At 44.5% G+C, this 26,316-nt stretch overlaps 1 protein-coding gene across 1 annotated transcript; it reads right to left on the bottom strand.

Annotated features, from left to right (window-relative positions):
• Positions 1-564: 564 nt before the first annotated feature.
• On the bottom strand, positions 565-18,138 carry MTHFD2 (methylenetetrahydrofolate dehydrogenase (NADP+ dependent) 2, methenyltetrahydrofolate cyclohydrolase). The gene is made up of 8 exons (XM_010379230.2): positions 17,965-18,138; positions 9,723-9,907; positions 7,817-7,939; positions 6,901-7,053; positions 5,885-5,992; positions 4,659-4,751; positions 4,083-4,208; positions 565-1,784 (listed from the first exon to the last, which is right to left on the bottom strand). Exons 1-8 carry the CDS (start codon positions 18,063-18,065, stop codon positions 1,621-1,623), a joined length of 1,053 nt encoding a protein of 350 aa, XP_010377532.1. The 5' UTR covers positions 18,066-18,138; the 3' UTR covers positions 565-1,620.
• Between the last annotated feature and the right edge of the window lie 8,178 nt (positions 18,139-26,316).

Genomic DNA, 26,316 nt, shown 5'->3' with positions numbered 1-26,316 from the left:
CAGGTGGATCACTTGAGGTCAGGAGTTTGAGATCAGCCTGGTCAACGTGATGAAACCCCGTCTCTATTAAAAACACAAAAATTAGCAGGGCATGGTGGCATGCACCTGTAATCCCAGCTACTCAGGAGGCTGAGGCACAAGAATTGTTTGAACCCAAAAGGCAGAGGTTGCAGTGACCCGAGATCATGCCACTACACTCCAGCCTGGGCAACAGAGCGAGACTCAGTCTCAAAAAAAAAAAAAAAAAAGGCTGGAGGACGAGGCTGGTTTCTCCAAAGCTCTTTAAACCTCTGTTTGGGCGTGGGTGGCCCAGGCCTGTAATCCCAGCCCTCTGGGAGGCTGAGGCAAGAGGATTGATTTCTTGAGGCCAGGAGTTCAATACCAGCCCAGGCAACATAGCAAGACCTCATCTCTACAAAAAAAAAAAAAAAAAAGAAGAAGAAAAAAAAATTATCTATTTAAGGCTATAGAAGTAAGTGTTACTGAATATAGGAATATCTACATTGATTAAATGAGAAAAAAAACTCTGGTTAGGTCGTAACTAAGAGTCATAGGAAGACAGAATTTCAGAAATTCATACCACACCAGACAGATGTGTTTTATTAAAAAAGAAAAAAAAAAACATTTAATCAGAAAGTCTAATTAAATTCAATATTAACTCAAACTCTTAAAAAATTTATGGAAAAGTCAACAGGGTACATACATCACAGAAAAACAGGCAGTTGCTGACAGTTCTTTGGTGGAAAAGTAAGTTGCATACTTACCCAAGCTGCCCAAATGATTATCAAGCTAAGTTTGTTTTTCAAAAATAGGTTTTAAGATACACCAAAGAAACTATACAATACAAAAATTTAACAATGAAGTTAAAATATATAGCAAAAGCCAAATATGACAACACACATGAATAAGGTATAAAAGAAGCCTTTCAATCCTAGAAAACTAAAATGGGGAGAACTTACTGAAGGCTAACATACATAAAATGAGTACTAATAGCAAGGAATAATCCTAAACATTTTCCCAATGACTAAGCCTCAAAAAGACAGCCTAGGAAAACGATTAACATGTAGTTTTTCTTTTTTCCTAGCCAATTCAGTTCTACTTAGATAAATCTGGTTACCAATCAATACACATATAAATTAGAGTAATTTTTTTTCTGCTCAATTACTACTATTTTTTCTTTTTCACCTTTTCCCTAATTTTCTCTAGCAACACTTTTCCTTTGGTTTGGTCAGTTGAACTCAAAAGGTTTGGTACCTAAAATGAGTATTCAACTGTTATTAGAATAGCACTTGGGAAATGCAATCCTAGAAAAGGCAAATGTGTAACCGAGTTTGACAAAGTGAGCATCCATTCTCCATATGGTAATGTCTCCCACGTTAATCACTAGGTTAATGGCTGCTCCTGGCTAGATCACAGGACCCTGCATGATACTGGAATGCTCCCTGGTGAGGTACTGCAGAGGTATGTGCAGAAACACCCACCCATTTAAGCTTTCAATAAATACAAGGCATCATTTTAAACCATTTCAGTAGAATAAATTAAAAATATTGCATTTCTATTGGCCTGCTTTGCTTCTTCAGCTGGCCTGGAGTGCTGTTTGTGACGTAGAAGACACAATAGTTAATTAGTGGCTACTCCAAGCTCTTTAGACTTCAGCACTTCTCGCTCTTCAAGCCTCAGCACCTTTTTTGCAGCAATAATGGTATTCTTCATTAGCATTGCCACTGTCATGGGGCCAACACCTCCAGGAACTGGAGTGATATACCCGGCTTTTTGTCTGACTCCTACACAGAAACAAGACAGGCAGGCTGCTTTAGTTATGGCAAAGGACGTGTGTACTTTAATATATTATGAAACAAGCATGCAAGGAAAAAGTGACATACATACGCATAAAACTCAAAAATCACATCTACATCATTCAAGGTTTTGTGAACACACTAGTAAAAAAACATGCACACACAGAATTGTTAAAGGAATATTTATACATGTAAGTAACCTATAAAGAAATCTATTAAAGAAACATCTAGTAGGTTAACTGTGTGGGAGTTATAAGTATAATAATAATAAGCATTACCTCAATAGCTGCCTACAGCATTTTATTAATTTAAGTATAATTTGTCCAAAGCAGAAAGCACAGTAATTTTTTAAAAGTGAGAAGTAAAAAAAAAAAAAAAATACCTAATGTTAAAAAGAAAATCCTTACATACCTATGCATGGGTTTGACTGCTTTAATAAAAACAGAAAGCTAGGAATAGGATTATCAGCATAGGCCTGGGTGCAGTGGTTCATGCCTGTAATCCCAGCACTTTGGGGGACTGAGGCAGAGTGTGAGGTGGGGGAGATTGTTTGAGGCCAGGAGTTTGAAACCAGCCTGGGCAACATGGTGAAACCCCATCTCTACAAAAAATACAAAAATTAGCCAAGCGAGGTGACATGTGCCTATAGTACCAGCTACTCAGGAGGCTGAGGCAAGAGAACTGCTTAAGCCCAGGAGGCAGAAGCTGCAGTGAGCTAAGATCATGCCACTGTACTCCAGCCTGGGCAACAGAGAGGGACCCTGTCTCAAAAAAGGAAAGAAAAAAAAGGATTATCAGCATAATTCAGATAAACATTCTAAAGAAATGAAAGGAGAGGCCAGGTGCAGCGGCTCACACCTGTAATCCTAGCACTTTGAGAGGCTGAGGCAGGCAGATCACTTAAGGCCAGGAGTTCAAGACCAACTTGGTCAACAGAGCCAAACTCATCTCTACTGAAAATACAAAAAATTAGCCGGCATGGTGGCACATGCCTGTAATCCTAGCTGCTCGGGTGGCTAAGGCAGGAGAATCACTTGAACCTGGGAGGTGGAGGTTGCAGTGAGCAGAAATCACACCACTGTACTACAGCCTGGACAACAGAGTGAGACTGCCTCTTAAAAAAAAAAAAATAACTGAAAAGAGACATCTACTAGTATATTCTAGTATTTCAGGGGTATGGTTTTTTCCTGGACCATTTTAACTTTCTAGGCCTGTGATCTCTCAGTGTGAAAATGAGAACTCTCTTAACACTTTTTGGGAAACTCCATGATTTACAAAAATCACTTCATCAAATTTTCAAACTTGTTAAAAGTCAAGAAATTGCTTGAATTATGAAGTAAGTTCTAAGGAAAAAAACAATTCCCTGAAAAGTTTATAACTGGTCTCCATCACTACGATGAAACAACTAAAATAATTCTAGAATGGCTGTAATTTTAAAAAGGTTTCTCTAATTCTTATGAAAAGCATACTAAGGCCAGGTGCAGTGGCTCACACCTGTAATCCCAGCACTTTGGAAGGCCAAGGTGGGAGGATCAGTTGAGGAGTGATCAGACCAGCGTGGCCAACATGGTGAAACCCCGTCTCTACCAAAAATACAAAAAATTAGGTGGGCGTGGTGGCACATGCTTGTAATCCTGGCTACTGGGGAGGCTTGAAAGCACAAGAACTGCTTGAAGCTGTGAGGTGGAGGTTGCACTGAGCTGAGATGGTGCCACTGCACTCCAGCCTGGGTGACAGAATGAGACTGTTTTAAAAAAAAGAAGAAAGAGAAAGAGAGACAGAAAGAAGAAAAAATAAAGAAAGGAAAGAAAGGAAAGGAAAAAGGAAAGGAAAGGAAAGGAAAGGAAAGGAAAGGAAAGGAAAGGAAAGGAAAGGAAAGGAAAGGAAAGGAAAAGAAAGAGAAAAAAAGGAAAAGGAAAGAAAGAGAGAAAGAAGGGAGGGAGGGAGGAGGAAAGAGAAAGAAAGAAAGAAAGAGGAAGATGGATGGAGGGAGGGAGGGAAGGAAAGAAGGGAGGGAGGGAAAAGCATACGGACTGGGTGCAGTGACTCACACCTATAATCCCAACACTTTGGAAGTCCCAGCTACTTAGGAGGCTGAGGCAGAAGAATCGCCTGAACCTGGGAGGTAGAGGCTGCAGTGAGCCAAGATCGCGCCACTGCACTCCAGCCTGGGCAACAGAGTGAGACTCCCGTCTCGAAAAAAAAAAAGTAAATAATCTATCCTAAATGTCCATGAAAGGTAGTACTTATTGATTTCATTTTTAAAAATAAAATTTTACCATTTACCTTCAAAATCCACATCTCCAACCAACTTGGGTTTGGCAGTTACAGGATCATGAACTCTATTTATTCCCACATCAATGACTGCTGCTCCTTCCTTGATCATATCTGCTGTGATCAGATTTGGAATACCTGGAAATGGAGAAAGGAAAAATCAGCTTAGTACTGAAAACAATCTACCTGTCAGATTGTTGTCTAATTTCAATTTCAAGAGACCTAGAAGAACTAATTAACATGTTTTATTAAAACCTGTTAAAAAATATTAACTAAGGAACCATTTACTTTTATTATTTATTTATTTTGGTTCCTGACAGGAAACAAAAGGAACTGTTTAAACTTTATACAGTAAATATTAATATAAATATTTTGAAGCTTTAGGAATAACTTTCACCCATCCAGACTATAATGGAATGCCAGAAACCAGTATTCCAATCACAACTCTATCCTCATCTTTGTAGGCAGCTCAAAGAATCATCTTGAGGGGAAGGATGAATAGTAGCTAGGCAGGCGAATTCTAAGATGAGGGGTACAACCTCCTCTTCTGGGGTGAAGCCCTTCCCTCCATTCCCCTTGTGTTCTTACCTGCAGCAGATATTACAATATCTGCAAGAATTGTATGTTTCTTCAACTGCTCTTTGGGAGTATATCGATGAGATATTGTAACAGTGGCATCACCTAGAAAGAAAACAATAGATGTCTTGATTTCTGACACAAAGCTGGGACTGCATTAGGTCTCAACTAGTCAAGTCACTGTAGAAACTCAACAATGGTGCGGTGGCTCACGCCTGTAATCCCAGCACTTTGGGAGGCCAAGGTGGGCAGATCATGAGGTCAGGAGTTCAAGGCCAACCTGGCCAACATAGTGAAACCCCATCTCTACTAACAATACAAAAATTAGCTGGGCATGGTGGCGCATGGCTGTAATCACAGCTTTCTTGGGAGGCTGAGGCACAAGAATCTCTTGAACCTGGGAGGTGGAGGCTGCAGTGAGCCAAGATTGTGCCACTGCACTCCAGCCTGGGCAAGAGAGCAAGACTCCCTCTCCAAAAACAAAACAAAACAAACAAACAAAAAAACTGACTTAATGGCATGTATCATATTTTCTGGACAGCTAATTGTCATTTACTTTTTTAAAATTAATACCTAATTTCATATAGCTTTAAACCATTGGTCCCAGCTCGACTGTTCTGAGTCATATAATTAAATTTATTCATCGTATTTTTAAAGCCTTTCAAGAATTTTACCTTTTCTAAGCAAAATATCACTAAAATTACTCAAGGTTGTTTTAAGTATGTTGAAAGATTGCTGAAAGTATAGTTTTGCCATTATTTCTGATATAATCATGTAAGGTCATTATTACAATAATTATGTGATAACAGATTGACGAGGCTTTACCTTAGAACCAATTAAAAGAACCTGACAGGACACATTACAGTCATATCAATTCAATCCTTTGCAACGGCTTAAGATTTTTTCCACTAAATGACACAGTATCTTTGAATAAGAACTGCTCCTTAGCTCCAGCTATCAAAGCTATAGCTGAAATTTTCTAATTGCCTACAATCATGCTTATACTCAAAACTTAAGTTTATTTCTGAAGCTAGTTACATGATAAATGAATAATAAAGAAACTCAAGTGACACTGGGTGCAGCTTCTCTACAAAGGTTACTCCCTGAATTATCTGTTAACAAAATTTCAACAAATACAAAGTATAACACAGTTAATACTTCCAAACATGCACAGGATGGCTTCTGAGAGTTCTTACATGGGGAAAAAGGACAGTGTTCCCTGAAAACAATTTCCTTACCTCCAGGACGTTCATGCGCCCCATCTGTGTGCAGTAACATTGCAATGGGCATTCCAACATTTTTTGACCTTCCAGCCACAACCACATTCTTCCCTAAGGTTGGAATACCTATAAAAATATATGTATTTACATTAAAAGTAGTGCCAGTCCAAAGCAAAACAAAGTCAGATGGCCTAGAACATGAAGCCAATTTTGATAGAGAAGTCACTGAGCTTACTGCCTCATCAGTCAACTGGAGCTGTAACTTGCTACACATAAGGGCTAAAAGAAAACCGGAGAGAGCATACTATAGGCTACAAAATGTTACAGGAATGTGCACTGTCACCACTATTAAATCTTAAATTTCCTTCACTGAGGGCTGGGGTGGTGGCTCACACCTGTAATCCCAGCAGGAGGGAGGATTGCTTGAGGCCAGGGAGGCTAAGGTAGGAGAATTGCTTGAGGCCAGGAGTTTGAGACCAGCCTGGGCAGCATGGTGAAACCTTTGACTCTTAAAGAAAAAATTAAAAAGAAAAATAGAAAGTTTCCCTCACCAAGGCTTCCAGATTAAAAGCAAAAACTGTCATAGGCAACTGTTAAGGGCAGGCACGATGGATCATGCCTCTAATCCTAGTACTTTGGGAGGCGAGGGGGCGGATCACTTGAGGTTAGTTCGAGACCAGCTTGGCCAATGTGGTGAAACCTGTCTCTACTAGAAATAAAAAAATTAGCTGGGCATGGTGGCGTGTGCCTGTAGTCCCAGCTACTCAGGAGGCTGAGGCACAAGAATCGCTTGAACCCGGGAGGCGGAGGCTGCAGTGAGCCAAGATCGCGCCTCTGCACTCCAGCCTGGGTCACAGAGCAAGACCCTGTCTCAAAAAAAAAAAAAAAACTGTTTAGAGAGGTAAACTCTGGGGAGTAAGACTAGAGGATATGGGGTGGGGTTTCCACTCTTTGGGACTGTATTATGAGTTTTTACCATTTGCAGGTACTACTTTTATAATATTAACAGACATACAGTTCTGGGATATACCTACCAGTTCGCTTAATTATTTCCCAAACACCCCATGGGGTAGCCGGTAACATGGAATACTGGTCCAAACACATTCGCCCTACATTAATTACATGAAAGCCATCAACATCCTTGTCTGGAGAAACAGCATTGCAGATCCTTCTCTCATCAATATGCTCTGAAAAAGAAATCGGCAGTTGCCTTAAATCACCACCGCACAGTCAGCACTGCCTGACTCCAGCTTATCTGCTTCGTCAAGGAAATCCATTCTTCTACAGCTTGCCTCCGAGATGTACTTCATCTGCATGGAAGGAACTCGCATAAGCAAAGCCAAACACCAATAGCAAAGCCAGTATCATCTATCAGTTGCTTCCCTCCACTGTCCTTTGTATCAAGACCACAATACTAAATCAAGGGGTAATGGGTATTCTGAGTTGGTCTGTCCCATTCTAATAAAATATTCACTCTTTTGCGTTTACTTTGCCTTTAAGCCAAATCCACATGAAGAGCCAGGTGTATAAAATAACAAGGCCTTTTTACTCCTCAGAAATCATTTTAGGTAAGGCATGGTAGTTCATGCCTGTAATTCCAGCACTTGGGAAGCACAGAGCCCAAGACCAGCCCAGGCAACACAGAAAGACTTCCATTTTTAGGAAAAATATAAAAAGTAGCTGGGCATGGTGGCACATATCTATAGTCCTAGCTATGTGGGAGTCTGAGGCAGGAGGATCCCTTGAACCCAGGAGCTTGAGCATGCAATAAGCTATGATTGTACCATTGCATTCCAGCCTGGGTGACAGAGTGAGACAAGGAAAGGAGAGGGAGAGGGAGGGGGAAAGGGAGGGAGAGGCAGAAAGGGAGGGAGAAGAGAGGGAGGGAGAGGGGGAAGGGGAGGAGCAGAAGCAGCAGCAATCATTTAAATGGTAGAGTCCAAAACTCACCTGGAAGAGGCAGCTGAACAAGGAGGCCATCTACATTATCATCATTATTCAGTTTATTGATTAAAGTCAACAATTCTTCCTCTGAAATTGAAGCTGGTTTCACAATTGTCTCACTGTTGATTCCTATTATAAGAAATTTTGAGGTTAAAAAAATTTTTGAGGCATTTAATGAGCACTGCTATGTTGCCTACCATACTTGGCTACCATACAGGTTTTGTATCATCACACCCTCCCTAGAAGCTGAAGTAGCTCAAGGAACCTAAAAAAGTAACTTCACAAATATATACACTAGAGAATACTAGCTTAACACATCCTGTATACCTCATTCTATGCAATCCTCATTAACCTTATTTTACAGATAGACTGAGGCTCAGAGAGATTTAAAAATAAGCGAGCTAGGCCAGGCGCGTGGCTCATGCCTGTAATCCCAGCACTTTGGGGGGGCCAAGACCGGCAGATCACGAGGTCAGGAGACGGAGACCATCCTGGCTAACACAGTGAAAACCCGTCTCTACTAAAAATACAAAACATTTGCCGGGCATGGTGGCGGGTGCCTGTAGTCCCAGCTACTCAGTAGGCTGAGGCAGAAGAATCGCTTGAACCTGGGAGGTGGGAGTTGCAGTGAGCTGAGATCGCACCACTGCATTCCAGCCGGCTCAACAGAGCGAGACTCATGTCTAAATAAATAAATAAATAAGCAAGCTAATAATACAGCCAGTCTTTCTCGTTCCAAAATCCATGTTCTTTTTTTCTGCACCACACTACCTCCCAATGTCTTAAAATGCCATGGCTTGGCCAGGTGCAGTAGCTCACGCCTGTAATCCCAGCACTTTGGGAGGCTGAGGCGGGCGGATCACCTGAGGTCAGAGAGTTTGACACCAGCCTGACCAACATGGAGAAACCCCATCTCAACTGAAAATACAAAATTAGCCAGGAATGGTGGCGCATGCCTGTAATCCCAGCTACTCGGGAGGCTGAGGCAGGAGGCAGAGGTTGTGGAGAGCCGAGATGGCGCCATTGTCCTCTGGCCTGGGCAACAAGAGCGAAACACCATCTCAAAAAAAAAAAAAAAAAAAAAAGCCATGGCTTGCCATTTTCTAGAGGTTTCTAAAGGCTTTCAATTAAAAGAGCAGGAGGCCTCAATCCTCAATGGTAAAGAATAGAGGAAACCACAGGCTCACAGGCCAGTAACCCCTCCCAGCCATGCCAGTGGTTTCACAGCCCTTCAGAAGGAAAGGCCACCTGCTGCTCATGCTCAGACCATGGGCCCACAGATGGGCAGGAAGAGGCATATCTGAGTCTGCCCACCCACCTCTTGTCCACAGACACATAGTAATCTGTGGTACCATGAGGCCTAGAACACAAACCCCATCATCCAGACCCGAACTGCTTCTAAACTGCATGTTTGGCTTTAGAACCAATCGGTAAAGAACTTGAAAGCTCTTTCCCAGAAGTCAAGAGTCATTTCCTTCAAATCTATGACTGTGTTCCTGACCTCATCACTGAGATCTCCTAATACTATATTGTTCAATCATGCCCCCTAAGCCTCTAAGGCTTTAAACTGCAAACACTCGAACACCTCCGCTGGAGACCCATTATTGCTCAAGGAAAGCAAACGTAAAATGTATTCAGGGTCACCTACCAAATGGAAAGACTAAGAACAGAACATGCCTTATATTCTTTCCAGAAGCCACAGAGAATACCAACCAGTATCTCCTGTCCTAGTCTATAAACCCCGAAAGATACAGTCTGATTTCCTATGACAAAGTTTTGGGATACAGTTCAATCACATTAGCCTCCTCTGCTTGGGTTTCCTAATCAGAAAAAAGAAATCATAAATGACAATGGACTTTGCCTCATATAAACCTCAACTGAACAGCATTCGAGGTCTCAAAAGGACACATACCCACATCTGCAGCTGCCCTGGTTTTGTTGAGGACGTAGGAGTGACTTGCAGGATTCTCGCCAACCAGGATCACGCTCAGGTGTGGCCGCTTGTTGCCTGAGGCCACCCACTCTTCTACCTCCTGCCGCACTTCCTGCTTGATCTCCTGGGCCAGTTTCCTTCCAGAAATGACAATAGCTTCATTTCTGCAGAAGGCAACAGAGTCACAAAACAAAATAACTTGAATTTTTATAAAAACTAAAATTCTGCCAGGTGTAGTGGCTTATGCCCGTAATCCCAGCACTTCGGGAGGCCAGGGCGGGAAGATGGCTTGAGCCCAGGAGTTTGAGACCAGGCTGGGCAACATGGCAAAACCCCTGTCTCTGCTAAATAAATAAATATATCCAGCTACATATGGAGGGGGATAAAGTTGATAGAAATCATTATTATCATTAATTTGAAGCTCGGAGTTTAAGTGACTGACAGCCAGTGCTTGGTCAAGCTGAGTCTCACATCAGTTTGGGCTCTTAACTGCTACACCACCCTGCGCCCTGATCATTACTAAGTTTTTTACAGTTTTAATTTGCAATTGTGTGACCCCTCACCATGAGGTTAAATAGTTCTTCTTATCTGCTTATATGCCATTTGTAGTTCGTGTTTTGCCCCTGTTGTTAGCAGCCAGGCATGTATTTCAAATCATTTCCCAGTCAATTGACTTCATTTTTATGGTGCTTTTAAATAGATAAATTATATTCTGTAGTTGAATAAACAAACAATATCAGGCCGGGTGTGGTGGCTCACGTTTGTAATCCCAGCACTTTGGGAGGCTGAGGAGGGCAGATCACGAGGTAAGGAGTTTGAGACCAGCCTGGCCAACACAGTGAAACCTCGTCTCTACTAAAAATACAAAAATTAGTTGGGTGTGGTGGTGGACGCCTGTAATCCCAGCTACTCAGGAGGCTGAGGCAGGAGAATCACTTGAACCCGGCAGGCAGAGGTTGCAGTGAGCTGAGATTATGCCACTGCACTCCAGCCTGGGTGACAGAGCTAGACTCTGTCTCAAAAACAAACGAACAAACAATATACTAGACAGGTCAAACATCAAAATGACTACCACTCCCCACAGTCCCTTCTGGGGAAGACTTTCCTGGTAAGAATAGGGGCAGGGCAGGGCAGGGGACTGGAGGAAGCTCCTTCTCACAGTTGGCAATGTGCTCTTCCCAGGGACCCCACCACATCATCCAAAGCTGACAGACCAGGACTGAGTATCTGACGCCAAGGGCAACCAACAATCTCTAGGCTGCCCAGTGGTCCAGTTGGTGCAAAAGCTTAGCTCAACAGAGCAGTGAGAGTTAGCTGAACCAGTAAGAGCTCGTCCCTGAGGCAGTTCAAACTAGAACCACAGAACAAAGACAGAAAGAAGAGACAGAATAGTCACACCAATGGGAGACAACAGGATAAGAAATCAGAAAACTGTTGCTGGGGTGGAGAGCAAGAAGAAAAATCAGATCTAGAAGAACCTCCAGTTCCCAAAACCATGTTCAGCTGCGCGAAAGGCTGTCTCTTCCCAAAGCGAACTGCTTATGCAGCTCTTCCTGGGTTCCATGAAGCCCAAATGTGGAACAGTCCCAGTTTTCCTATTTTCACACGTCCTTACAATAAAGTGCCCATTACTTAAAGATGAGCATCTGGCCCAGCGCGATGGCTCATGCCTGTAATCCCAGCACTTTAGGAGGCCGAGGCGGGTGGATTGCTTGAGGTCAGGAGTTCGAGACCAGCCTGGTCAACATGGCGAAACCCCCTCTCTGCTAAAAATGCAAATATTAGCCGGGCATGGTGGCGCATGCCTATAATCCCAGCTACTCAGGAGGCTAAGGCAGGAGAATCACATGAACCCAGGAGGCAGAGGTTACAGTGAGCTGATATCGCCCTACTGCACTCTAGCCTGGGCAACACAGCAAGACTCCATCTCAAAATAAAATAAAATAAAATAAAATAAAATAAAATAAAACGAACATCTCTTCCTTAAGTAAAATGATCCCATTTTAAAAAGCCTTTCCCGCCGGGCGCGGTGGCTCAAGCCTGTAATCCCAGCACTTTGGGAGGCCGAGACGGGCGGATCACGAGGTCAGGAGATAGAGACCATCCTGGCTAACATGGTGAAACCCCGTCTCTACTAAAAAATACAAAAAACTAGCCGGGCGAGGTGACGGGCGCCTGTAGTCCCAGCCACCCGGAAGGCTGAGGCAGGAGAATGGCGTAAACCCGGGAGGCGGAGCTTGCAGTGAGCTGAGATCCAGCCACTGCACTCCAGCCTGGGCGACAGAGCCAGACTCCGTCTCAAAAAAAAAAAGAAGCCTTTCCCTTCAGATCTCTGTCCTTGGTGTCATGAAGACTGCTCTAACCTCAAGACCAATGAAGCAATCTCCTCTTATATTCTAAAACCTAACATCAAGGTACTGAATAACCTATAGGGTCAGATAAAATTAATTCTCAAGATAACTGCGAATTTATTTATTTAGAGACAAGAGTCTTGCTCTGTTGCCCAGGCTGGAGTGCAGTGGCATGATCTCAGCTCACTGCAGCCTCCCAGGTTTATGCAATTCTGCAGCTTCTGCCTCCTGAGTAGTTGAGAATACAGGCACCCACAACTGCACCCAGGCAGTAACTGCTAATTTAAATGGGATTTTAAAGCATTCACAATCTTTAGGCCTTCAATAAGTGCTTTTTGTTGCATTATGATTAAATACCAACTTTAAACCAAATCTCAACATCTTAGATATAATGCAATAATCTTATATCTAAACTTAATCTTAATCTGTATTGCATCTTGTGAAGTATTCAGTTATTATAATCTGGCTGGGCACGGTGGCTCATGCCTGTAATCCCAGCATTTTGGGAGGCCAAGGTAGGCATATCACTTGAGGTCAGGAGTTCAAGACCAGCCTGGCCAACATGGCGAAACCCCACTTCTACTAAATATACAAAAATTTGCCAGGCATGGTGGCAGAAGCCTGTAATTGTAATCTCAGTTACTCGGGAGCTGAGGTAGGAGAGTATCTTGAACCCAGGAGGCATAGGTTGCAGTGAGCTGAGATCCCACCACTGCACTCCAGCCTGGGTGACAGAGCAAGACTCCATCTCAAAAAAAGAAAAAAGCTATCATAATCTTTTTTTTTTTTTTGAGAAGGAGTCTCGCTCTGTCACCCAGGCTGGAGTGCAGTGGCCAGATCTCAGCTCACTGCAAACTCCGCCTCCCGGGTTTACGCCATTCTCCTGCCTCAGCCTCCCGAGTAGCTGGGACTACAGGCGCCCGCCACCTCGCCCGGCTAGTTTTTTGTATTTTTTAGTAGAGACGGGGTTTCACCGTGTTAGCCAGGATGGTCTCTATCTCCTGACCTCGTGATCCGCCCGTCTCGGCCTCCCAAAGTGCTGGGATTACAGGCTTGAGCCACCGCGCCCGGCCGCTATCATAATCTTAGAGCAAATCAAATACTTTTACCCAGATTTTACATAATGATACTAGCATGGCACAACACATAATAGCATTTAATTACACCCACGGTATATGAAAAAATTGAAAACATATTAATATTCACAATTCCATTTCAGAATTAGAGTCAAAGAGGACTTCATTAAAAGGGTTTTGCGCCGGGCGCGGTGGCTGAAGCCTGTAATCCCAGCACTTTGGGAGGCCGAGACGGGCGGATCACGAGGTCAGGAGATCGAGACCATCCTGGCTAACACGGTGAAACCCCGTCTCTACTAAAAAATAAAAAAAATAAAAAAAAGTAGCCGGGCGAGGTGGCGGGCGCCTGTAGTCCCAGCTACTCGGGAGGCTGAGGCAGGAGAATAGCGTGAACCCGGGAGGCGGAGCTTGCAGTGAGCTGAGATCCGGCCACAGCACTCCAGCCTGGGCGACAGAGCGAGACTCCGTCTCAAAAAAAAATAAAAATAATAAAAAATAAAAAATAAAAGGGTTTTGCAGGCTGGGTGCAGTGGCTCACATCTGTAATCCCAACACTTTGGGAGGCCAAGGCGGGCAGATCACAAGGTCAGGAGATTGAGACCATCCTGGCTCACATGGTGAAACCCTCTCTACTAAAAACACAAAAAATTAGCCAGGCATGGTGGCGCACACCTGTAGTCCCAGCTACTTGGGAGGCTGAGGCAGGAGAATCGATTGAACCTGGGAGAGAGAGATTGCAGTGAGCAGAGATTGCCGTGAGCAGAGATCGTGCCACTGCACTCCAGGCTGGGCAACAGATAGAGACTCTGTCTCAAAAAAAAAAAAAAAGAAAAGAAAAAGACAGTGGGGGGTTTGCTGATACAAATATACCTGGCAACATTCCTGATTTATATTAGTACCTGGAATGCCCACCGCAGGCCAAAAATACATTCCTAATCCTGGAACACTACAGAGTGAAAGACTACTTTAAAAGGGCTTAGAACAGTCATTTATATTGAATGAAATAACAAACATATATAATGTGCCAGGCATATATGTTCAATAAAACTAATTTACTCTTTTCTCTTGGTTTTGTATATATGTACATATACACACACATACACACATATCCTTAAAATATACTTACACATACTCATAAGGAGATATATATAAGTATGTATACTATATGTATATATAAATACTCAGTGAGAATGACTTAGCTTGCACCTCATAAAAATTTCTTTTGAAAGCAGTAAACTTACAGAAAATGGTATGAGCACATTCAGATAATAGCATATACTAAAGTTAAGGACACAGGGTTCTGGGAAAAGCCAGTGTTCCAAGTCCCCAACTTTGCTTCCAAAAGCAGGTTCTTGATGTTATGCCAATTTGCTTAAAAAAAAAAAAAAAAGAAAGAATGAAAAACAAAGAGTAACAAGAATCAAAAACAAAGTCACTTGCAATGAATATCTTTCATAGTATAACTGTCAGCCCTCCTCTGCTTCCCACAACTCTGCAAAATGTGAAATACAGCCTTGGGAGTGAGTCATTAACTAATTTAGCATCATCTCTTTTGCCAAGGGGCAGATTAACTGCTATCCCAAAATAAACAGGGAAATGGAAAGTCAGCTAAGTCCCACGGGGAATCCAGAATTGTAACTATATTAGCTAGCAGTTATCCCAGAATTAAATGCGTTCACAGATGTGTTTAGAAAAAATTCCCAGGGCTGGTCATGGTGGCACAAGACTTGTAATCCCAGCATTTTGGGAGGCCAAGTTCAAGCCTAGCATGGGCAACATGGCGAGACCCCATCTCTACTAAAAGTTAAAAAAAAAAAAATTAGCCAGGCATGGTGGTATGCTCCTGGGGTCCCAGTTACTCAGGAAGCTGAGGTGGGAGGATCACTTGAGCCCAGGAGGTCAAGGCTGCAGTAAGCCATGATTGCACCACTGCACTCCAACCTGACCAAAAGAGAGATTCCCCTGCCAAAAAAAAAAAAATACATAAGAAAGAAAAATTCCCATTAAAATACATAATCAACAGAATAGGAAGAAGAGGACTGTTCAAATAAAATCCAAAACAGTGTTTCACGCCTGTAATCCCAACATTTCGGGAGGCCAAGGCGGGTGGATCACTTGAGGTCAGGAGGTCGAGACCAGCCTGGCCATCATGGTGAAACCCCATCTCTACTAAAAATACAAAAATTAGCAGGGCATGATAGTGTGCGCCTATAGTCCCAGCTGTTTGGGAGGCTGAGATAGGAGAACAGCTTGAACCCAGGACGGAGGCAAGAGGTTCAGTGAGCCAAGATTGCACCATTGCACTCCAGCCTGGGCAACAAAGTGAGACTCCGTCTCAAAACATAAAATAAAATTCAAAACTAAAATCCAAGTGAGTAGCATCTTCACTTTCCTTTTAATTCAACAGCTTACAGTACTGTAATTTTCCATGAGAAATCAGTATCAGGGCATTTTACAATTCATCATCAAGTGATTTAGGGAATGGGGAGGGGGGAGGAGGGAGGAGGGAGGGATTGCATTGGGTAGTTATACATGATATAAATGATGAATTGATGGGTGCTGACGAGTTGATGGGTGCAGCACACCAACATGGCATAAGTATACATATGTAACAAACCTGCACGTTATGCACATGTACCCTAGAACTTAAAGTATAATTAAAAAAAAAAAAAAAAATTCTATGATAGAGCTGTCAGCCAAAAAAAAAAAAAAGTGATTTAGGGAAGAGTTGTTATCAATTATTAATGGGAAAAGTAATGAGTGAAGGAAGACACAAGGGAGAATGGAACAAACATCTATTAAACACTAGGTGTTTTGCTTATACTTTAACATATATTACTCTGTCACCTTGGGACTATTATAATAACACTGTTATACAGAAGATGAAACTGAGGATAGTACAAACAAGATTCAAAGGCAAATTCTGCCTCTAAAGTCCACTGACTTCATAACCCCACTGTCTCCTAGGCTACAATTTCTCCAACCACAGGTTTATGTTCCTGAAACTCTCATACCAACCAACAAAGAAAAAAAAAAAAGGAATGCAGACTCATATTTTCAAAAAGACACATTTTAAAAATAAGCAGTATTTAAAAATAAGCAGCAGTAAGAAGGCAGTATGTAGGAACTGTAAATAGCAAATGTGCAGTACAGATAATATGGATTGCCTTCAGAGATGTGGATGAAGCTTACTTGTTCTTTCTGAAAGGTAGCGAAAAGAGCATTTGTAATTGGAGAGTGTAGGCAAACTGGCCCAGTTCTTTAGTGAGTGAGAGCATCTTTATAAATCTCTTTTGGATCATGGAAGCCTAGGAAAGGTCTGGTCCACAGTCACATGAGGCCGGCACTCAGGAAGAGGGAGAGGGGGAGAGAACACACGGTAACGAAAGATGGGGGAGGTCAGAGTCAGACCAGGGAAAACCCTGAAAGTCCCCTCCCACGTCTTCCTTCAAGAACTCATTGCTCCAACAAGCAGCGCCTTTGAAATATTTCTAACAGCATTTCTGCACTGACTGGAAATTACACACGTGTTCCGCCTCTTGTCAGGAACATGAGCTCCATTAAAAACAGTTTTTATCTCTGAATTCGCAAAGCTTGGCATAGCGTCTGGCACACAGTGAACGTGAGATGAAAAAAAGAAGGGGCTGATGTCATAAGGTGCATGGCTCTAACAATGCCAACAATGCCAACGCTCTAATGACCGACCAAATCACCTTCCCAAGGAAATCCAAAAATGCAAACAGAGCTTTTCCTTTCCTCCTCCCGGGTATATTTTTCCCAATTTGTTACTGTGGTAAAATTCACATAACCTAAATCTTACCAACTTTTTTTTTTTTTGAGACAAGGTCTCGCTTTGTCGCCCAGATTGGAGTGCAGTGGCGTAATCATGGCTCACTGCAGCCTCGAACTCCCGGGCTCAAGCGATTCTCGTGCCTCAGCCTCGGCGCGTGTCACCATGCCCGGCCCATCTTAACCATTTTTAAGTGCAGTTCTGTGGTATTAAATACGTTCGTATGTTGTGCAATCATCAGCACCATCCATCTCCAGAACTCTTCATCTTGTAAAACTGAAATTCTGCAAGTACCGCTGAAACGTGGGTACTTGTCACCCTCGATTCCCCCTTTCCCTAAGGCCCTGGGAACCTCCTGGGTGTCTGCCACCTTTCTGTACGCAGCCCGGTACTGACCGGCTCGGGTGGGCTGCAGCCAAAGCCAGGGTGTCCAGAGTACGTTCACGTTCCGGGCGGAGCGGCGGCAGCGAGGGCCACTCCCACCGCCGGAGGGAGGAGGGCGGCGCGGGGACCCAAAGCAAGTCGGCTCCGCGATTTCATCAGCTGCAGCAGCGCCCTCCGCCGCTAGGGTCACTGCAAGGGACAGCTCGCCGAGGGCTGCTGTTTTGGAACCCTTGCCTGCTCTCCCCCAGACGACTCTCAGCCAGGGGCGGCCGGCAGCTGCCTAAAGGCCCCGCGTAAACCGGCGCCTTCGCTCCGCACGCCACCCCCGTCACTCCCGCCTACTGTCCAACGGCCCCGGCGACGCCCCGAGTGGCGTAAGAGCAGCTCCCTCCGAAAGGCAGGCTTCGGGTCCCAGCCCTTCGCGCCGAGCAAGCGCCCCAGTCGAGGGCTGCGGCGGCACTCGGTGCCACGTCGCCTCGCCACACCCCTCGGCGGCCCCCACCGCCGGGGCGGAGATGTTCGGGAAGGACTTCCCTCGGTGTCCCTCGGGGGCCCGGCGTGCCCCTCGCCCTCCGTTCCCCTCACCTTTCCGCGCTGACCGAGCTCCCTGACCCTCTTACCGAACTGCCGCGAGGTGGAAGGGGCGAGGGCGAAGGGAGCAGCTGTGCGCGGGCTGCAGTAGCCGGGCAGCCAACGCGGACATGAGGAAAGTTGCAGCCATAGCCCGCGCCGGTGACCTCGCCGGGAAGGAAGCGCGCGCGCGGGCCACGCGGTTATACTGCGGCCTCGTGGCAGGCCCCGCCTCCCTCCGCTACCCATTGGTCCCCGCCACACGCCACTGGCTGTCTGTTGAGCCAGCTGGAGCCGAAGGGGCCAACCGATTTTCTTTATTAAACGTAAGCGAAGTCCGAAAGAGCCCTGTTTTTGATTGGAGCAAGAGCTTGGAGCGAGGTCCTGTAAGGCTTTTAAGTCTCGGCAACATGCCGTGAATGGCTGAGGAAGTCAAGCTCCTGCCTGTCGCCGCTAGTGTCACGGAAGCCCGGACAACACAAAAGAAAAGTTCATTCATTCATTCGTTGAACAATTATATGAGCGCCTACTGTGTGCCAAGCTCTGTAAAGGGTGGATGAAAAGACAACCTGATAGAATACCAATGAATAGAAGTAAAAGGAATTATGGAGTTAGAAAATCACCATTTAGCAAAATCATAATAAAAACTGATTCAGAAGCAGCAATAGATAACAAAACAACTGGGTGAAAGTTGGATGAGGAGCAAGATATTTACATATAGGGTTGCCAGATCTAGCAAATAAAGACACAGGATGCCCAATCAAATTAGAATTTTAGATAAACACTTTGGGGGGTCATATTTATACTTTATTTATGGCTTATCTGGAATTCAGATTCAACTGGGCTTCCTGTATTTTCCCGCAAACTTTTTGCATCGTCTCAAAGTATCTCTCCTGCAAAGAAACTTAAGGAGGGCAGGGCGCGGTGGCTCACGCCTGTAATCCCCAGCACTTTAGGAGGCCAAGGCGCACGGATCACCGGAGGTCAGGAGTTCGAGACCAGCCTGGACAACGTGTTGAAACCCCCATCTCGGCCGGGCGCGGTGGCTCAAGCCTATAATCCCAGCACTTTGGGAGGCCGAGATGGGCGGATCACGAGGTCAGGAGATCGAGACCATCCTGGCTAACACTGTGAAACCCCGTCTCTACTAAAAAATACAAAAAACTAGCCGGGCGAGGTGGCGGGCGCCTGTAGTCCCAGCTACTCGGGAGGTCCCAGCTACTCGGGAGGCTGAGGCAGGAGAATGGCGTAAACCCGGGAGCCGGAGCTTGCAGTGAGCTGAGGTCCGGCCACTGCACTCCAGCCCGAGCGACAGAGCGAGACTCCGTCTCAAAAAAAAAAAAAAAAAAAAAAAAAGAAACCCCCATCTCTACTAAAAACACAAAAAATTAGCTGAGCGTTGTGGCGGACGCTGTAATCCCAGCTACTGGGAGACTGAGGCACGAGAATTGCTTGAATCCCGGAGGCAGAGGTTGCAGTGAGCCGAGATTGCGCCACTGCACTTCAGCCCCTCGGACAGAGAGAGACTCTGTCTCAAAAAAAAAAAAAGAAAAGAAAAGAAAAGAAAAAGAACAGGAGAAACCAATCCTGTCAACACCTTGACCTTTACTTCTAGCCTCCAGGAAGGAAAGGAACATGGTAAATTTACAGTGAAGAAACCTGACAGTTAACTGCCTCAACCACGTGATAAAAGTTAGCACTACCCAGTAATGGAACACACATATGTGCCTTCTGACAGGATCCATTGAGGAAACACATCACTTCGTAGCTCTTAACAAGCCTGTAAATTTAATAAAGTGATTTTCCTAAACCAATGAGTCTCCTAAAAACAGTTGGGCCGGGCGCGGTGGCTCAAGCCTGTAATCCCAGCACTTTGGGAGGCCGAGACGGGCGGATCACGAGGTCAGGAGATAGAGACCATCCTGGCTAACACGGTGAAACCCCGTCTCTACTAAAAAATATAAAAAAAAACTAGCCGGGCGAGGTGGCTGGCGCCTGTAGTCCCAGCTACTCGGGAGGCTGAGGCAGGAGAATGGCGTGAACCCGGGAGGCGGAGCTTGCAGTGAGCTGAGATCCGGCCACTGCACTCCAGCCTGGGTGACAGAGCAAGACTCCGTCTCAAAAAAAAAAAAAAAAAAAAAAAAAAAAAAAAAACAGTTACAGATTCCTAATTTCACATTGAGGAGAAAGATCACAGATCTAGAATGTTAAAACTGTCCAGGAAAAAAAAAAAAAACAAACAGTTCTAAAGCTTTGGAACACACTAAGAGATCTTAATCTATTCACAAGGAAATATCAGACAAGCCCAAAGTGAGAGATATTCTACAAGATAAATTGCTTGTACTCTTGACAGCTCCAAGGCCGTGAAAGACAAAGAATGAGAAACCGTTCTCCATTAAAGGAGCCTAGACATGACAGCTAAATGCTGTTTGATTCTGGATTGGATTCTGGACCCAAAACTTTTTGTCTTTCTTTTTTTCTCTTTCTTTCTTCTTTTTTTTTCTCTTTTGCTATAGATGACATTATAGGACAATTGGAAAAATATGAATAAAGTCTGCAACTAGCTAATAGCATTGTATCAGTGTTAGCTAATCGCATGAGGTAATGTAAGAGAATATATTGCACTTGCTTCTAGAACTAAATGACCATGTCTGCAACTTACTTTTGAATAGTTCAGAAAAAAAATAATGTCTTGTATGTATGAGTTGGCTAGGGCTGCCATAACAAAATAACACAGACTGAGTCGTTTAAACAACAGAAATGGGCTGAGTGCATTGGCTCACACCTGTAATCCCAGCACTTTGGGAGGCTGAGGCAGGCAGATCACCTGAGATCAGGATTCCGAGACCAGCCTGGCCAACATGGTGAAACCCTGTCTCTACTAAAAATACAAAAATTAGTCCAGGCATGGTGGTGCATGTAATCACAGCAACTTGAGAGACTGAGACAGGAGAATTACTAGAATCCAGGAGGCGGACGTAGCAGTGAGCCAAGATCGCACGCACCACTTCACTTTAACCTGGGCAACAGTAAGACTTGATCTAAAAAAAAAAAAAAAAAAGAAATGTATTTTCTAACAGTTCTGGAGGCTAGAAGCAAAGGTCAAGGTGTTGGCAGGATTAGTTTCTCTTGAGGCTTGCAGTCTTTTTTTTTTTTTTTTTTTGAGACGGAGTCTCGCTCTGTCGCCCAGGAGTGCAGTGGCCGGATCTCAGCTCACTGCAAGCTCCGCCTCCCGGGTTTACGCCATTCTCCTGCCTCAGCCTCCCGAGTAGCTGGGACTACAGGCGCCCGCCACCTTGCCCGGCTGGTTTTTTGTATTTTTTAGTAGAGACGGGGTTCCACCATGTTAGCCAGGATGGTCTCAATCTCCTGACCTCGTGATCCGCCCGTCTCGGCCTCCCAAAGTGCTGGGATTACAGGCTTGAGCCACCGCCCCCGGCCGAGGCGTGCAGTCTTTGTCTTGCAGAGGGTCTGCATGCTTGCTGTGTTACGGCCTTTTCTGTGTGCACATGCAACCCTGACATCTCTCTCTGAATATCTTTTATTATTTTACTTTTTGTTGTTGTTTTGATATATGGTCTCACTCTCTTTTTTTTTCTTTTTTCTTTTTTTGAGACGGAGTCTTGCTCTGTCGCCCGGGCTGGAGTGCAGTGGCCGGATCTCAGCTCACTGCAAGCTCCGCCTTCCGGGTTTACGTCATTGTCCTGCCTCAGCCTCCGGAGTAGCTGGGACTACAGGCGCCCGCCACCTCGCCCGGCTAGTTTTTTGTATTTTTAGTAGAGATGGGGTTTCACCATGTCAGCCAGGATGGTCTCGATCTCCTGACCTCATGATCCACCCGTCTCGGCCTCCCAAAGTGCTGGGATTACAGGCTTGAGCCACCGCGCCCGGCCTTATATGGTCTCACTCTCGTTTCCCAGGCTGGAGTGCAATGGTGTGCCTTCAGCTCACTGCAGCCTCAACCTTCTGTACTCAGCTGATCCTCCCACCTCAGCCTCCCCAGTAGCTGGTACTGTAGTCACGCGCCACCACATCAGACTACTTTTTTGTATTTTTAGTAGAGACGGCTTCGCCATGTTGCCCAGGTTGGCCTTGAACTCTTGGACTCAAGGAATTCACCCGTCTTGGCCTCCCAAAGTGCTGGGATTATAGGCATGAGCCACCATGCCTGGCCTCTCTGAATGTCTTAATCTCCTCTCATAAAGAAACCAGTAAGATTAATTTAGAGCCCACCCTAACAGCCCCATTTTAACCTACTCATTGTTTTAAATGCCGTATTTCCAAATACAGTCACATTCCAAGGTCAGAGTGTCAGCGCTGAATTTTGGAGAACATACAATTCAGTCCATAACAATGTATATACATAAAATTTAAAAAAAAAACATAAAACAAGTGGCAAATGTAAAATATTAACAACTGGAGAAGAGTATGCAAGTATTCTTTGAACTTTTCCTGTAACCTTTCTGTATGTCTGAAATGATGTCAACATTTTTTTTAAAGACCAGTAATTTCTATCTTTCTTTCTCTCCCTTCCTTCCTTCCTTCCTTCCTTCCTTCCTTCCTTCCTTCCTTCCTTCCTTCCTTCCTTCCTTCCTTTCTTTTCTTTCCTTCCTTCTTTCTTTTATTTTTTTTTTTCTGAGATGGAGTTTCGCTGTGTCACCCAGGCCTGGAATGCAATGGCACAATCTTGGCTCACTGCAACCTCAGCCTTCTGGGTTCAAGTGATTCTCGTGCCTCAGCCTACCAAGTAGCTGGGATTACAGGCGTGTGCCACTATGCCTGGCTAATTTTTGTGTTTTTAGTAAAGATGGGGTTTCCCCATGTTGGTCAGGCTAAAAAGATCAGTAATATTTATGTCTTTATGGGGCGTGGAGTGAGGCAGGCATACAATGAATAAGAGACTAAGAAAAAGAATGTGATACTGAGAGCCCGTGAAACAATGGATATGGAAAGTTTAGAGGTCAGAGAATGGCCTACAGGTCATATGACTGGCGATAAGACTGGGTGTGATAATTTGCAGATCCTGTCCCCAGCACACTGTGGGAAGGAGACACCTTAGAGTTACTGGAACCTAGCAACAGTGATTTAAGAGGGAAAGGAAATACACATGCCCATCTTTTAAGGAACCTAACCCTCCATCCTTCTGCAAAATTTTGGAAATTTTCTTTTCCCAAAATGTGAACTTTCAGGAATGAATTGAAACTGCCTTTGCAAACATTGTCAACAGCAATCTAACGATTAGTTAGATCACTTTATTAATGATCTGATCTAACCAACTTCATCTTGGCTTTTAACTTCCAAACTGCCCTTGGTCATTCCTGGGCATGGGCCAAACTATCCTTGAAAGACCCAAACTTTCTGGGAGGCTGATTTGAGTAATAATAAAACTCCAGCCAGGTGCAGTGGCTCACACCTGTAATCCCAGCACTTTGGGAGCCCAAGGCGGATAGATCACGAGGTCAGGAGTTCGATACCAGCCTAGCCAACATGGTGAAACCCCCATCTCTACTAAAAACACAAAAACAAACAAAAAAAATTAGGCATCGTGGCATGCACCTGTAATCCCAACTACTCAGGAGGCTGAGACAGGAGAATTGCTTGAACCCGGGAGGCGGGAGGTCACAGTGAGCCACTGCACTTCAGCCTGGGCGTCACAGCAAGACTCTGTCTCAAAAAAAAAAAAACAATTTCCAGTCTTCCGTTTAGCCAGCTCTCTGTGTATTAAACGCTCTCTGTATTGTACTTCTCCTGTGTCTTGATAAATGGGCTGTATCTAGGCAGCAGGCAAAATGAGCCCACTGGGCAGTTATAAAACCAATGTGTGAACGTTATTATATATTTTTAATATGCTTCACAAAAGGACCTGCTTCTATGCTCCCACTCTCTTAAAATATCATTTATTTAGACTAGGTAGGATGGCTCATGCCTGTAATTCCAGTACTTTGAGAGGCTGAGGTGGGAGAATTGCTTGAGCCCAGGAGTTCAAGACCAGCCTGGGCAACACAGTGAGACCCCATCTCTACAAAAAATAAAAAACTTAGCCAGGCATTGTGGTGCACACCTGTGGTCCCAGCTATTCGGGAGGCTGAGATGGAAGGATCACTTGACCCTGGGAGGTTGAGGCTGTAGTGAGCTATTATTGGATTACTGCACTCCATTGTGGGTGACAGAGATTCTGTCTCGGCTGGGCGTGGTGGCTCACGCCTGTAATCCCAGCACTTCGGGAGGCCGAGGCTGGTGGATCACAAGGTCAAGAGATCGAGACCATCTTGGCCAACATGGTGAAACCCTGTCTCTACTAAAAATACAAAAATTAGCTGGGCATGGTGGTACATGCCTGTAGTCCCAGCTACTTGGGAGGCTGAGGCAGGAGAATCGCTTGAACCTGGGAGGCAAAGGTTGCAGTGAACCGAGATAGCGCCACTGCACTCCAGCCTGGCACCAGAACGAGATTCTGTCTCAAAAATAAAAATAAAATGATAATAATAATAATAATAATAATAATGAAATAGGCTGGGCACGATGGTTCACACCTCTAATGCCAGCACTTTGGGAGGCCAAAGTGGGAGGATCACTTCAGCCCAGGAGTTTGAGACCAGCCTGGGCAACATAGTGACACCCCGTGAAAGGAAAATGAATCTCAGCCCCTAAAATCACTAAGCGAGGGGAAAGTCAAGCTGGGAACTATGTCAGGCAAACCTGCCTTCCAATTTATTTCCCAGTAAGATAGCTACAAAGATTTTAAAAAGCTGCATATCCTCCTCACAATTTGCCCACAGGGAAATTCCTTGTGAGTCTCAAGATCTTTACCCGAAAACAGTTCTATTGAATTTCACCCTGGCAATGTAAATTGATAGATGATCTTCACACATGCAGGACAGAAAGTCATCTCTCTGCTTACCTGAGACAAATGCATATCTGATTGCTTCCTCTGCTCTATTGTTTTTGTTTTGTTTTGTATTGTTTGTTTTTGTTTTTTTGAGAGAGAGTTTCGCTCTCGTTGCCCAGACTGGAGTGCAATGGCGTGATCTCAGCTCACTGCAACCTCCGCCCCCTGGGTTCAAGTGATTCTCATGCCTCAGCCTCCTGAGTAGCTGGGATTACAGGTACCCGCCACTATGCCCAGCTTATTTTTATATTTTACTAGACATGAAGTATCACCATGTTGGCCAGGCTGGTCTCGAACTCCTGACCTCAGGTGATCTGCTCGCCTCAGCCTCCAAAGTGCTGGGATTTCAGGCATGAACCACTGTGCCTGGCCTCCCCTATTGTTTATGTAAAAATGCAGATTCACTGAGCCAGACTAAATTGCGTATTCAGTGAAATGCTGATCAAGGACTCAAAAGAATGCAGCCTTTTGTATTTTATCTACCTATGACCTAAAAGCCTCCCCACACCACTCCCCACTTTGAATTGTTCCATCTTTTGGGACTGAATCAGTGTACATATTACACATATTGATTGATGTCTCATGTCTCCCTAAAATGAATAAAAGTAAGCTGTACCCTGACCACCTTGGGTACATGTAATCAGGACCTTCTGATGTGGCTGTGTCATGGGTACGTGCTTAAGCTTGGCAAACCAAACTTTCTAAATTGATTGAGACCTATCTCAAATATTTTAGGTTCACATTCTGTCTCTAAAAAATATTTAAAAATTAGCTGACTGTGGTGGCATGCATCTGTATTGAAGTAGCCTCATTGTCTGGGGTAAAACCCCAGGTTCATTGCCTCACAGCCACAGAGATCAAGGACGTGGACACACAAAGAGTGAGGTTAAGAACTGGAAGTTTAATAGGCAAAAGAAAGAGAATAGCTCTCTGCTACAGAGAGGGGTCCCAGAAAAATGGGTTGTCGATCTGAGGTGAAATGCAGAAGGTTTTATAGATGAGCTGGTTGGGAAGTGGTGTCTGATCTACATAGGGCACAAAATACTGGTTAGGACCAGTTGTGCCATTTGTATGGGGCACAATTTTCTGGCAGCCCCCACCCTACTCTTTTATTATGCAGGCGGGTTTTCAGCCTAAGCTGTGCCGTGTTGCCCACTTCTTTCCTACTATACATGTGCTAACAAAAAGAAAGATAAAGCTTCCATGATGGATATGCCTGGCCCCCAGATAGCCCTTTTCTATTGGCACAGCTGCCAGCATTCCCCTGTGTAATGTTCCAGCTTGCTTACCTATGTTTGCAGCTAAATTTTTCAGGGTGTTTTTTGTTAAGAGAAAAATAATTTCTTGGATTGCTTTTTGTTAGAAGGGAAGCTCTGCCGAGGACTCATTTGCCCTCACTATCTGCCTAAATAATTTCTTTCTACTCCCTGTATCAGTCTCAGCTACTAGGGAGGCTGAGGCAGGAGAATGGCTTGAGCCCCAGATGCACCTTGTGCCACTGCACTCCACCCTG

This window comes from Rhinopithecus roxellana, chromosome 17 (assembly GCF_007565055.1).
Source record: "Rhinopithecus roxellana isolate Shanxi Qingling chromosome 17, ASM756505v1, whole genome shotgun sequence".
Taxonomy (NCBI): domain Eukaryota; kingdom Metazoa; phylum Chordata; class Mammalia; order Primates; family Cercopithecidae; genus Rhinopithecus; species Rhinopithecus roxellana.
This window is presented reverse-complemented; position numbering and strand designations above follow the sequence as displayed.

What these genes read in the sequence shown, in the direction of transcription:
- MTHFD2 (XM_010379230.2), bottom strand. Translation starts at nt 18,065, where the DNA reads ATGGCTGCAACTTTCCTCATGTCCGCGTTGGCTGCCCGGCTACTGCAG. An exon ending in GGAAATAATTAAGCGAACTG is followed by an intron (nt 5,993 to 6,900) that starts GTAGGTATATCC and finishes ATATTTTTATAG; the next exon opens with GTATTCCAACCTTAGGGAAG. An exon ending in TATTGTAATATCTGCTGCAG is followed by an intron (nt 4,209 to 4,658) that starts GTAAGAACACAA and finishes CTCCATTTCCAG; the next exon opens with GTATTCCAAATCTGATCACA.